The 15,109-nt window shown below is 40.4% G+C and overlaps 1 protein-coding gene across 2 annotated transcripts in view; it reads left to right on the top strand.

Moving 5' to 3' along the window:
- slc49a4 (solute carrier family 49 member 4) overlaps positions 1-15,109 on the top strand; it is a 68,285-nt gene that overhangs the window by 14,325 nt on the left and 38,851 nt on the right. For both annotated transcript variants that reach the window (XM_084724803.1, XM_084724804.1), the window contains exons 3-5: positions 6,473-6,744; positions 7,274-7,403; positions 14,750-14,858. In XM_084724803.1, coding sequence (XP_084580929.1) covers positions 6,473-6,744; positions 7,274-7,403; positions 14,750-14,858 — 511 coding nt within the window. The remainder of the gene's footprint in view (positions 1-6,472; positions 6,745-7,273; positions 7,404-14,749; positions 14,859-15,109) is intronic.

Here is a 15,109-nt window from a genome sequence, read left to right as displayed (position 1 = left end):
CTTTAAAGTTATGACAAAACTTTGTCGTGCAAAGTTTGAAAAGCTGTCTTAAGTCTTAAGGTGAGGTCACACTAGGTCACAGTTATTGTTTTAACTTACACTTTTGATGTCTTTCCACTGCATTATACAGCTCAGCTCAGCTTGGCACGACTCGGCCTTGTTTGGTTTTCCACTGTCAAAAGTTGTGCCTGGTACCTGGTGGACCACTGATTGGTCAGAAAATTGTCACTATAATCGTTACTTATGGAGCGAACAGAGTCATCTCTTCCTCTGTGCTCTGATGTAGGATTTCCCAGATTCTTCTGTTTTTTTTGTCAGCAACCTTTTGTCTTTCAGCATTCAGCCTTTTCCAAATGGCTTTCCAAACAAAGTTTTTCTCTTTACTGTGACAAACAGCCATCCCCTCAATATCCTCCATTGCTTCTGTGTTTATGTTGGGTTGTTCCTGTGTTTGTGTTGGGTTCACATGGTGATCCCACTTATGTTGAGGGAGCGCTATCTACAGTGGAAAACAAAACGCATAAAAGTACCTTGTGCCAGGACTGCAATTAACAATTATTTTCATTGTTGACTAATTTGATGCTTATTTTCACTATTAGTCTATAAAGTGAAAAATGCTCATCACAATTTTCCAGAGCACTTGTCTCTTGTCCATCCAACAGTCCAAAGCCCAAAGACTCTTCATTTACTATCATAAATGATGAAGAAAAGCAGCAAATCCTTACACTTAAGAAGCTGGAACCAGCAAATATGATTAATTGTTTATTAAAATAGTTGGCAAGTAATTTTCTTTTAGATCGACTGATCGCTGCAACTTTACCTGGTTTGAAAAGTGAGCTGAGCCAAGCTAAGCCAAGCTGTACCATGCAGTGGAAACAAGGCTTTTGTTGCTTTAATAATTAGTATTTGGATTAATTGGATTTGAGTGTTGGGTTTGGAATAATCCTTGTGTCTAATGAGAAGATACAGTACAGCAGGTGGGCCAGTCTGGTATCTGGACCCTTCCCAGGCCTAAATGAGACTGTAATCACAGGGTGGGTTCCAAAACATGACTGGCACGGGGCTGATTTGGGCCAGTTGGTTGTGGTTTCCAGTCCATTTCAATTCAGCACACAAAATGGCACATGCCGCTTATGCCGACTTGAATCCATGGCTCTGTGCAGCAGATAAACAATATACCACACCAGAACAGAATTGTAAACAATATAGAAACACGAATTTCATGTGCCTTGTTGTGTCCGAAGCCAAATGGAAAATATACTGTCTTGGCCAACACTTAAAGTTGTGAAAAGACTAAATTAAACATTAAATAAATAAAGCATCTATTCCACCTGTTGCTATTTGATGATCAGCTGATAAAGGTTCAACATCACACAGCCTGCACTCTATTCCAGGGGGTTTCTCTGTCTTTGTTGTAATGAAACAGGTGACACCTTGGCCCAGCCAAATGAAGCACAGCCACAGTGATATGCTAAATGTTGTAGTTAGGGAGATGAAGTGTGACAGTACATAAAAAATCCCTTAACCATAGAGATGTGACATGAAAAAAAATAGTTCAAGGGATTTTTAAATTTTATAGATGTTTCCAGAAATTGATCAGACAGTTGATCAGGTGACAATGGACAGATGAGTGCTACTGATTCTGATTTAAGTATGTAGAACTGGTTTTGTATGCTTTGTTAGAGGGATAACCACAAATTGACAGGTGCTTTCTAGGACCCTAATGTGTCATGTGCTGACTAAGAAAGAAATTTTATTATGTCTTAATTTTACAAGTTTTTCAACCATTAGAGGCAAATGGCCGCCCACCGTGAGCCTGGTTCTGCTCGGGGTTTCTGCCAGTGAAAAGGGAGTTTTTCCTCATCATAGTTGCCAAGTGCTTGCTCATGGTAGGAATTATCGGCTCTCTGTAAATGCTATTATAAAGAATGCGGTCTAGATCTGCTCTATATGAAAAGTGCCCTGGAAAATGGTTTTGCAATATGTTTAAAACCTGACTTGACTTTATTGGACTCAAGGGATTATTATGGCCAAAGACAATGTAAAAGCATTTAATATGGAGAAAAAAACAAAAACAAAACAAAACACACACAAAAAAAACCCACAACAACGACTGAATTATTACATGGACCACATTTTTATTTATACATATCCCTGTTGTTAACATATTTTTAAGTTCAACATATTTGAGAAACCTGAATATTTTAGCTGGGTTATCTGAGACTGGGATCCTGTGGCAGGGAAATGCATTAGCCAGGTTCTGATAATTTTTCACAATGTGAGCAGGTGCATCTTTGACCTAAATCCTGCCGTGGTAAGCCTGTAAAAAAACAAAAATATAATGACAAATGATGAAATGATGATCTACATGCTGAAGTGAAAATGACAGTGTGACACCGGTAATGGGGAGGATAAATGTTATTGCTTGTCGCTCTCGTCTTCCATCTCCCATAATAAGATGGAGAAGAAAATAGCAAAGTGGTGAATGCAGAAGTATCCTTACACTGGGTTCATCCCTCAGTTGCTGGAGGGTAACTAACAAAAATGAAAGAGAGGCTGTATGTGTAGGTGTTGAAGTCTGCACCAATGCAGATGACCGGAGCAGAAATCATGACATAGTGTTAGTCACGTATACAAGAAGATGAATAGCCAGGTGTGTTCCATGTCATGTCCTACACATAATCAAAGTTGGATGCTATTGTGCATAGATAGTGATAGATGGCATCATGGAAATGCACTAACCTGTAATAGATCATGATTGAAAACTCTTCAAGTTAATTAAATGGTTAAGACTGACACACATATAAAGAAATCTACAACGGAAGGAGTGGGATGAATAAAAAGTAAGAGCCACAGGGTATTTTAGGAGGTGTTGGTGTGTAGGCTGGGATGTTAGTAGGTCTGAGATGTGGGAAGGAGATATAGGATGAACAAGTTATTCTCCAGTCAGTCTGTCACTGACCACTGCGCTCTTTATTTGGCCATGACGCATTTATCTCCGACGTCCAGAGGCAATGGACAGCAAAGTTAAAAAGAGTTTGAGGGCAGAGAAGGGTAAGCATACTGAAGAGTAAAACAAACTTGTGTATGCAGGCTTTAAGTGTAAAGATATTGCTTTAGGCAGGGTGTTGAACCTCAATACTTTTTTTCGGTGCTGACCTTCAGTGAAATGTGTAGCATAGAGTATCGAAGATTGTCGAGAAGCAAAAGCTTGCATTGAATGTCTGTTCAGTTTTGTAGTCTTGTTTACTTGTTCTTTGATCACACAGTTTCTTTTTTAAGTTATGTTTTTGGGCTTTTCTTGCCTTTATTTGATAGGATAATTGAAGAGTAGACAGGAAAGGGGGGTGAAGAGAGAGGGGATGAGATGCAGCAAAGGGCCACAGGCGGGAGTCGAAACAGCGGCCACTGCAGAGGACTGACAGCCTCCACATATGGGATGGATGCTCTACCAACTGAGCTTAACAGCCGCCCCAGATCACACAATTTCTGATTCAAATTTTAAAAAATGCCACTATTGGACTGGGCGTTCTCTTTAGGCAAACTTGTATGTATGGCTGCTTGTGCTCTTTGTGTTTGTTTGTTTGTTTGTTTTTTATGTCTGCGAGGTGTAAGCCTGAAGGAGATCATGCATTTGGTTGTGTGTGTGTGTGTGAGTGTGTAGGACTTCAGCAAATGTCACATACTACTGGACCCATCATGTAGTTATGCTCAAGGACCTCTCATGGTTTCGGTGATTCACAGTTTTTGAAAAACATTGGAAAAACCTATTGTATTGACTCCTGTTTCATACTGACTCTTGAGCCCTCTTAACCAGCCGGTAAAGGAAGTCATCAACGACTGCTAGGCTAAAAACAGGATTACCCAATAGTCTGTTCCTTCATCATAGCTCATGACATCCATAGAAATGTTTTGTCTCACCTTACACCAGAGCACCTGCAGATTAATCCAATACCCACCCATGTTATGATCTATTAATTAGACATGATACAAGATGAATAAATCCCTGGTTTTGTTGTTTTCAGCTACATAAATAACAATGTTTAAATTGACAAGTTAAGGCTTATCGTCACAATTATTGTTTCCTTATGAAGTTTACACAGTGAGACTAACCCCAGGATGCTCATTTACAATACATTACATTATTCTATGCATGTTAAAACTAATACAAATAGTCTTAACTGGTTATGAAACAGTCTCAGTTTATTACTGTTGCCTTTATATGACTTCCATATGTTAATGAGACCATTCATGAGAAGACTGGCTGTTTTTATGTAGTTATTCTATAAGTCGTTGTAAAGGAAAAGGGGAGTTTTTCATCTAAACGCATTATACATGTTAGAACATAGTTGCTGACATGTGAAAAGACTGAGAACTATGTAGTACTGAATTCTGGAATTAGATCAGCAGACAGTTGTTCACAGTTTTGAGCCTTGGTCCCTCAACACTGTATGAGCCCCATGAACTAACAACCCCACCGCCACCCCTCTTACAGAAAACTGAGACTATATTATCATATACAAAAAACTAGATTCAAAACTTTGCACATCTCCACTGGTAAATCTGACAGTTGTGGTGGCATTGCAGTAGGTGCTTCACCATATTTTGCCTGGTGGAGATCTGCACTCTAGTTTGATAAGTTTTGTAGAAAAACAGGTTCATAGTTCTCATAGTAAGGATCTGATTTTATATTGTATCAAAAAATATTATCTAAACCAAGATCTTAAAGGAAAATTCTTAATAATAATATTTTAGAAAGTGTGGAGGGGTTGCCATGTACCCTTATTTTACTTATCTTACCTAAGTGGTGATATATGTCATCTAAATTGGTATTAACAAGATCTTTAAAAAAATATAAAAGTTAACTTGATTAAACTCTGAAAAATCCAGTTTTTCCCAGTTTTTCTTTCCCTCCAGCCTGCACTCACTTATGTTGAATAAGAATCAGCAGAACTCTAGCTGTCAAATTTACAATCTGATCGAAAATATATTGAATATTTTTGTATACCATAAAGTCAGATTTAACCCAAGATCCATCCCCGTCCACTCTTCCTTAACATTTCCCCCCTTGCCTCTTCTCTTCACTCCTTCCCCACTCTTCTCCCTTTCTCCCCGCTGAGCTGTCTCAGACTGCTCTAAATGAATGGTGTCTTTACTGAGCTCGTAGACAATCAGCCGTGCGCTGTCTCTGGCGGCTGGCTGTCTCAGTCAGACAGTTCTGGAGGGGGAGGAAGGTGGTGAGGGCTCTGGTGGCATCAGGGGACATCTCAGAGTACATCTATTTTGAACAGCTCAGTCTGAAGGTGCACATGTGAGACTGAGACTGTACAGCAACTTGGATCCTCTCAAGGGCAGGTTGTTGCATCTCCTGAGATAATTATACCTTATTTTTATTAATTCGCCTGTCAATATTCCATCAGATATGCATAACAAATGCATCATTATTTCGTGTTTTTGAGTTTATTTTTAACTTAATAAATGCACTGATGTAAGGCTGATTGCTGCAGCCATGTTTGATTGTTTTGGAAGATGCTATACAGTGTATTATAATTAAGAAGGGTTTACAGGGTTTCCACACATCCTGAAAAGCCTAAACTTTAGTAAAACAGTTTTCGCAGTTATGAATATCTGATTTACTGATTCTGATATCTTTAAAAGATAAAAGGTAAAGGTCAACTTCATTGTGATATATACAACCATACAAACTACAATCATGCAGTCAGATTTAGTCTCCATGTAGCCCATCCTAGTATTAGTATTAAGAGCAGTGGACAGCAGCTGTGAAGTGCCTGGGGACAACTCTAGATCTAAGCCAGCACCTCGGTGAAGGGTGAAGGGAGAAATGACCTGGCTAGCACTCATGTTTTTGATGTTGGGGAAAGCAGAATACCAGGAGGAAATCCCAATAGACATGCAGAAAACATGCAACCTCCACACAGAAACTTTGAACTGAACCGGATTTGTTCAAGATCCGTGGAACCTTGGTGAACCAGCCCACATTTTCACCAGTTTGTTTTTGGTAGAAATGCTCAGAACTGTTCAAAATTAGATACTTGAACCAGAATGGGTCTGCTTGCATGTTGGTGGACCTAATTGAAAGTGTGTGTGGACTGGGATTCAAATCCATGACCTCCTTGCTGTAAGGCAAAAGGGCTAACCACCATGCCACCAAACCGCCCACATAACTGCAGACATGCCTGATGTATGTTCAACCTTTTGGGGAAGGACTGAACATCAGCATAATTATTATTCTTCTGTATGACATTTAAATTAATCCCTCTGTTATGGAAAATGGCTTCTGTAAGAGTGGGAACCCCACGGTCATCACAAGATTATAATTCCTGATATTTGCTGCTCAAAAGTCTGAAGTGCAGCATAGGCGTTTTCACAATGTTGCATGTGATTTTACTTTTTGTTTCTTGTTGTTTTAGCAAAGAATTTAATCCATCTTTTCCTGCGGTTTCTGTTACAGGTTGATACACGGAGGTCAGTTTCTGAACGGTTTAGCTGGCCCAACCATAATGAGCGCTGGCCCCTTCCTCTCTACAACATGGTTTGCTCCTGACCAGAGAGCCACTGCAACGGCCGTGGCCTCGCTCTTCAGCTACCTGGGAGGTGCTGCTTCATTTGTAGTGGGACCTCTGGTAGTTCCAGCTCCAAATGACACCCAGGCAGGAACCACGATAGTGGCAGCGGTTTCCGAAAGCACTATCCGGGACAGGATCCAGCTGGTTATGTATGCAGGTACTAACAGTGAGCGAGAACCTCTGAGGGCATGGAGGATCGATAGCACATCATTTCGACATCATGTCGGCACTGGCAGGGGACACTAATACATTCAGGCGAGGGGATCCAAGAATTTTGCACCAACACCAAAAAACCCCAATTATAATCTTCATAACCACCACTCTGAAAAATAGATTGCTGGAAGTGTTATGCTTAACTGATTCAGAAAATTAAAAGCATGCTGAAAAGAGAAACAAGCAGGCTGTAATAGATTGAGCCTGCAGCTTTTGTTTAACTTAAGGGTAGTGTTTTTATTAATTTTTAAAGGACAAAGCAAAAGTAAAAGATATTACAAAAGTTCACCTTTTGTGAACCAGAAGTTTTGGAGGTCACCAAAAGTAAAAAGGATAGCTGTATCTCTTTTCTAGTTTGCCATGGTTTTGGACTTTTAGATGTTGCACTGCCCTTTTTCAAATTGGTCTGACTGCCTCATCTATGAAAATAACATGTTTAACTTTTTTTTTTATGTGTCACTTTGCTCTGGCAGAGTTGGGTGCAATTGCTGTGCTTTTTGTGGCAGTCCTGCTCTATTTCCCGTCACGCCCACCGATGCCTCCCAGTGTGGCTGCTGCAAGTCAGAGACTCAGTTACAGGAGCAGCATCTGCAGACTTCTTAGGTAAAACCACACATACATGCTGACACACCTACAGCACACACACACACACACACACACACACACACACACACACACACACGCACACGCACACACAAGGTCATCTGAAAGACCAGTACCATCTGATCTGACACCTTTTGTAGAGAACCATTCTTTCAGTGCATTATTCAGTATTCCTAACTCGATGTGTCCTTGATTCAGCTCATGTGTAGACGTGTAAAGCAAGTGAAACTTTCAGAACTGCATTTGAAATTAGCTTCAGATGCTGTTATGTTTTACGACATCAGACTCAAAGAGAGCAGACAAGTCAAGAGCATATTTTTGCAGCACCTCCAATGCTCTATAACCACCGTGTCTACACATCCATTAGGTCTAGTTTGGTTTCTTATTTGCTGATGCATTGCGCGTTTCTTGTCTTAGAAAGTTAAAGTGACAGGATCTTGCGCTGGAGAAGGATATGGAATCTTAATGAAGAGGCCTGCCACTCACCATCTGCTTGGGTTGTTATCAAAGAAACCCCAGCCTTCCCTCTAGATTAATTACAAAGCTATAATATACTGGTCGCAGTCGAAAACCACCTTTTCATCTGCACCATCGGGGTCAGTCATCAATATATTCTCAAAACACCACTGATGCATGTGGTTACAGAGAGAAATTATACATTATAATGACATGGTCGTGTATCTCAGCACTGGAATGTATTCATTGATACTTCATCACCTGTGTCCTTCCCAGAAGGGAAGCGTTAAGAAGAAACCTAGAGACGATGATTGATTTGCTCTTCACTATAACCCTGCAACACCCCCATCACTAGACCCCGACACACATTCCACCATGACAATATATATGATCTTGGCCACAAAGAAACAGCAATGCCTGAGGAGTTGGTGCTGCAACTTTTGCCTGGCTTGTGGAGGAGCGAGGCCCGTGGCAGTGGCCAGGGATTAAAGGGCTGGAGACGAGAGTGCAAAGCTCGGCGACAGCAGCTGGGGAGTTGGCCTAGCTTTGTTGGCTACCTCAGCCCCCTGCAGTAAGAAATTGCTTCACTATAGTGCCATGCTTTCCACATGCCTCTCACCAGCGAAGAGAGGCTTAACTCCCTCGTAAGAGCCCCCTCAGATACATGACGGGGACCAAGCTGATATCAACCTAATGCATAGTTTTGGACAGATGTACACAGACAGACTGGCCAACGTAACTAGGCCATCCAGCTGAGAGGGTTTCTGTTCCACTTGTGATAGGCAGCCTTCCAGTGACCTGTTTGGGCACTATGTTGTATCTCGGTCCAGCAACACCAAGCCATAGAATTCTCCTGCGGAGAACAAGAGTGGACATAGAGCAGGAGAAGTAACTTATGTGTCTTTGTATCCATGTGTACAGATACAGGAAGTTGGACAAAATAATGTTAAAAGAGAAATCTGTAATATATTTACTGTACTAAATCATAAAATGACCATGATATGTCATCAGAGATTAAGGAAACAAGAAAAGCTGGTTTCTCCAACAACACTACAGCCAGTTTCTACTAGTTTCTAGCCACAAATCAAGGTTTTATACCAAAAGTTGATCAAGTACTCCAATATCAATATTGAAGGGGTTGCTTGTAGTGACAGACCTAAACAGAATTATCACAAACTCTGCAGCTCTATGGAGCTTTGTAGCCGTGATTAGTTCATTTTTAAGTGTTACATTTGGTGGCACTTTCATGTTTTAAGTTTCACTGCATTTATTAGTTCTGTTCCCAGTAGTAGCAGGGAGCTGTTTTAGACTGAAATGCACTCATAAATATATTGTGTATTTTCTGCCCAGTGCCAAACGTCAGACGAACTGATCAGAGAATGAGACAAATGGAACATCTAGCAGTTAAAGGAGTCAGATATTTTCTCTCAGGGTTTAGTGACTGTTGGGCTTGAATTTATCAGGACGACAGAAGTATGACCACATATGAATACTAATGTTGCTCTACGGCTACTGGATGGTTAAACAGGCAACTTTGCAATTCTTGTGCCCACAAATGGACAAAAAACAATTAATGTACCTTCAAAGTACCTTAAATGCACCAACTTGTCTCTCTCAATACCTCAACATTGTTGATTCCTAATCCTGTACCAGTGCTCTTTTTCCCCACATATTTTAATATCTTTGTACCTCACTGTGTGAAATCCATTTAGATCATTTTCTTGTAGGTAACAAAAGGCTGGCTGTTCTGGCTGAAAAATATATCATGATAATATGTTTCATTTCCAACAATCAGAAATTGTTGATCATTTTTGATTACCTGTTTTTGATAAAGACCAGCAGGCAAAAGGGTTGAATCTAACCACTTTATTTTGAATTTAACCACCTTTCTTTACTTAAGTTCTTAAGTTAAAACATTGAACATGGTAAGATGAGGCTGTAGATTGCTGAGCAACTAAAAACTGAGGTTTATAGTCTGATTTGACTGTAAACTGTAAAATAACTGTAGTGTAAACACAGAATATTATAAAGACATTAATTTAAAAAATGTATTTAAAGTGGATTGGTCATGTCTGGATGACACCTTAAATAAAGGTGGCCCTGATATCGATCAGATTGTACTTAGTGAAGTTTTTATCTGTAGAAGCTGACTAAATGGCAACATTTTGTGGCCTTCACAATGACAGCAGGTGGTAGCCAGCTAGTGAGTCTGCTTGATACCTATCCATTGATGTATCTCCTCATCCATTTAGCCTGCCAGGGTCTGAGCACTGGTTAATGATCTTCAGCTTGATGAGTGCTTCCAGCTGTTCACATCTGCCTCCACAGCAGCAGTCTAATTAGAAGCCTGAATGTCTCTACACGTGGTGTAAAGTTTTTATTGTATTCTGATCACTGTGTGAGGGAATACTAAACAGTCCAGAGCCGGAGTATTGATGATCCCTCCCTCCCCAGTCATACTCACTTTAGCTTCGAAAGTTGTCATCTTGATGCATTGATCCCTAGCCGTGTTTGCCAAGGACAAATAGCACTTAGCTGATGACGCCGCCAGCTTTGAGACTTCTTCGGAAATATTTCATCACCAGCAGGAAAGGAAAGGGAAGAAAATGTCCTCTCTTACTCAGTAGCTGGTGTCGGCTTGCTTACATTTGGTTATCTAAATAAGCTCCTGGACGGGGAAAAAGGTGCATGGATATTGATTTCCTGCTGTTGTGGCAAGGTTAATGAAAAGGGTGCTTGGAGAAAAAGCAAAGAGGGTGCTCCATCACGGGGCTTTTATGACTGTCCCTCCATACTCTCCCCAAGGCCAAGTAGCTTCATACTGCTTAGAACAAGACAGGCCTGCAGCAGGGAGACAGGCTGTGTTTGTTTTTCTGTGGAGTCAAACCATTCTGCGAATAAAAGTGATTCATTGTCTGAAATGCACCCCTGTCAGGAAAGGAAAAGGGTGTGCATATGTTTACAACTCCGCGCTTTTGCTCCTCAGGTTATGGGACAGGTTTCCGCAATAGTTTTCGAACTCAGAGACTGACTGAAAATGTGTGTGTGTGAACTTTATCTGTCTGTGTGTCGAGCGTTTGAAGCCATAGCAGGGATGCGGGAGGGCCCAAAGTGTTCTCCAGATGTCCCTGCATGATACTGTTCAGGATGCTGCCTGCATTATAATGAACCAGGCGTAGGGAGAATAAACGTAGGGGTTAAACAGTGTCCATAAACAAAAAAGACGAGAGCTGTAAAAGCAAAACAGTCCATGAATCTGCTGCCTGCTCTGCCAGCCTTGCCTCATTTGTCAGACGTCCAGTGATTCTAATCATATTGTTAGGGTTGAGGAGGTGGCACAGATTTAAATCAGCATGCCACCTCATTGGGCGAAGGTGATTAGCGTGGGTGTTCCAAGTGATTGTAATTGGGTTGCATGTGATTGGAGGGGTGCCATATACCCTAAAGAGGTGAGCTAGGAGTGTGTATACTGGATGTGCATACATAACTAGGCATATGGAGGTGTCTGGTTTTCTCCCTGTTGTTCACAGTACACTGCGAGCTGATGAGATATTAGCAGACAGCTCGCATCAGGCCGTGCAGCACAGTATCTGTAGCCTAAAGCCATTTATCACAGCTGGGAAATCTTTTATTTGTACAGTTTGATTTCAGTTGATAACTTGTTAAGCAGCCATCAGCTGACAATACGCAAAAGATAAACCCATTTATCAATTGGTCTGTGGACAGAAAAGTTATCTGCAACATTTTTGATAATCAATAGTCGTTTGTCAAGCAAGAATACCAAACATTCTCTGGTTTTAGCTTCTCAATTGTGAGCTCTTGTTGCCTTAAACTGTGTTGTAAATTGTAAGCTGAATATCTTTGGACTGCAGCTAAAGATTATTTTCATTATCAGTTAATCTACTGATTATTTTCACAATCAAATGTTGACTTGTTACTGTATAAAACATCTAACCAACAGCCAAAAAGACAAAGACTCTTCATTTCCTGTGACAGAGAAAAGCAGGAATCGCTTAAATTTAAGAAGATGGAACTGGCAACATTTGGCTGAAACAATCAGTTCATTATCAGAATAGTTGCCAACTAATTTTCTTTTTATTGAGTAATCGATTGATTATTGCAACTCTTGGATATCTGTTGGTTTTAAATTGATGGTCATATAAAACAAGCAGTTTCACCTTAGGTTCTAGAAAATTGTGAGAGGCATTTTTTTTTACCACTTTCTAATGTTTTATAGACTAAATGTCGAATCAGTGAATATAAAAATTATCAATAGATACACCCATAATAAGAAATAATTGTAGGAAACAGAGCAAAAGACCTTTTTTTTTTTACATCAACAGGAAACCTTTAATCCTCTCCCCCTCATTTCACTGAATAGTACAGTATATACTGATCGCTGAAGACTGTTCCATTCAGCAGTGCCGTCAAACTGGAATGTGGCATTTAAACCAATATCTAAAGGTTGATCTTCTCTACTGAATGAAATATATTAACAAACAAACCATTTTTTAAATATGCCTGACAGACACAGCAGTAGCAGTTGTTGTAATAGTCATAGTTTTGGCACTCACAGTTTTTAGTCAGTCTGATTATTTTGATTCAGTTTGTTTGACTGGTTATTGGTGGAGCCGAGGTAAATTGAGTCCATTATTTCTAATAGCAGATCAGCATAATTTATTAGCAATTAATTGACGCATGGAGTGAACACACGCCACACTCTGTTGAGCGACACAGGACCACGTGAAGCATTTAGAGTATTTTGATTAATCATATAAACCCATAGCTCTGGACTGTATTGTTCAGTTCGAGGTGCGTGCTGCCCACTGTGATACCTCTCAGCTTTGTTCAAGCAGCTCTGGCCACTGTGCTCAGGTACTTGCTTATCTCTCTGTCACTGCTCTCTGCACAAGGATAGATCCTCTGCTGCGATCGTAGCAGGAAGATGAGCCAGAGCTTTGTGACACACACTGTGAGGCTGGTGAAAAGACCTGGAGCTGATGGCAGTCCTCCAAACACCAGTGAACAACAGAAGGGGGAAGGAGACATTCCATTATGCTGCTTTCACTGTTTGTCTCAGGCCAGCGCTGTCAGGACTGTAGGTTGTACTTGGAGGAAGCCTCATGCACAGTCATCCACTGACATTTTGTGGTGTGGCTATGAAACCTTTAATGACTCTGCGGAGGGTAACCTCTGGATTAAAACCAACTGCTGAATCATCAAAAAATATAACATTTGTCCCTTTGAGGGGCTTTGAAGGTATAATATGTAATATTTCTGCATTAAAATTTCTAGAAATAACTAAACCTATGTTACATATTTCATCAAGTTCTGTACTTGCATCATTGTAAACATTTCTAACAATGTTCCTCCCAGAGAAAAAATCATAATTTTATTCAGGTTAACAGTGCTTTCCATTTCCCCTGTACTTCTTTTGTTACTATGACTTTCAGGGAAATGGAATATGTCAGAGAGTGAAGAATTAAGTAGATTTTCACTGACAGTGGTAGTTGTTTAACAATGAAGACAGCAACTCCCATGTCCCACACTACTTCATGAGGTCATAAAACTACGTCTTTTGTTATTGTCTCGAAGTGAGAGAGACCCCAAGCAGCAGAAACTACAAGGGTTTGTTGAGGTGACATAACTTCCACTATTTAAGTTGGCTCTCTCTATATGTGGTCTTTTGTGTGAGTTAGCAAATTACTTCATTTATGATAAATGAAGTAATTTGGTGCAGTAACATTATCTGGCTCTCACTGCACTGCCCAGCGGGAAACTTCATGATATGAGTAGGCTAGCTGCTGGATGCTAGACATAGTTACACAATGTTGTATATAAATACCTGCAGTCTGACCATTTCTTTTCATACATAGCTGTATCACCTAACTAATGCCCTTCAGGGCATATCTGTCACGTCAAGTAAATGTATATGCAGGAGCAACGTACACACACTGGAAATGAGGATCATAGAGGAGAACCATCCAGCTTCCATATGACAACAAAGCTAATGCAACTCGTGCTTTAGTTAAGTTCAAATGATACTTAATGTTCACAGTTAACATAAGCCACACTAGCGTTTCAACAGGGTAACCTTCTAAATAAGCACTAAAACAACTTAAAACATGGCAAAACCTACAGCGTGCATATTTGAAGTCAGCCTGTATTGATCCATCCTTGAGCATGAACTGTTTCTGGTCACTGTTGTGCTTGTTGAGTTTTTTACAACACTAAGTCATTAATTGAACATGCATTGAAGTGTACTACAACCCTAGCCTCATGAAAAAAGTGGTTGCTTTCCATCCTCTGCAGTTGGCTTGTTGTTAGTGTGGCGTTTCAAAATTGGAGTTACTGCAACAGCCGTAGAAATGAAATACTGTGCGTTTAACAGCATGTGAAAATACTGTATGATGGAATGATTTGAGCAAGCAAAAGCAGGATGTAATTAGATGCCTCATCAAATACATATTGAGATCTGCCCATTTAGTTGTTGATTTGAGCAACTGCTGCGTCTAATGATTTATGTGCTGCCAACTTTACATTGGTCCCCACTAAAAATGATTGAGTGATTTGAGAAGTACAGACGTTTTCACCCTGAGGACAGTGATATGGCCTTAGAAATTATCTTGACATTTTGTTTTTAAGGAACACAGGTAAGTGGGTGTAGTAAATAAACAAACCAGAGGTTAACAGAGGAACAACCCACTGTCTTTTCACAGAACTTTATGTCCAGCATATTCTTTAAGACATCATTTAGTCTTGCAGAGACATACCAGGTCAAAGAACTCATCCATATTCATATTTGTAGGGACACTCACCACACAAACAATTAGCTTGTAATATTTTTTTTTTGCAATCTTGAATCTCTAATGTGTTTTTGTCCCCTTTAGTAACCTGCGGTTCCTGATGATAGCTCTGGCCTACGCAGTCCCCACAGGAGTGATTGCTGGCTGGTCGGGGGTCCTCGACATGGTCCTTACACCAGCCAAAGTCAGCCAGGTGGGCAGCAAACACACACACACACACACACATCTCACCTTAATACTTGTTAATGTTTTAGATTGGCACAAGGAAGCACATCAGTAGACCAAGGTCACAACACAGAACATAGTGACTATTGGCAGGCTTTTTTCTGTGCACATTTTGTCAGAGATTGTGTCTGTAGAGGACCGAACACAGTATGGTCCTCAGTTAGTGCTACACTCTAGTTTTCAGCTTGGTTACCCTTTTAGGTCTGAACTGGGTCAAAT

The sequence above is a fragment of the Lutjanus erythropterus genome, chromosome 8 (assembly GCF_056507025.1).
Source record: "Lutjanus erythropterus isolate fLutEry1 chromosome 8, fLutEry1.hap2, whole genome shotgun sequence".
NCBI lineage: Eukaryota > Metazoa > Chordata > Actinopteri > Lutjaniformes > Lutjanidae > Lutjanus > Lutjanus erythropterus.
The sequence above is the reverse complement of the archived record's forward strand: the minus strand, read 5'-3'. Positions and strand labels throughout refer to the sequence as shown.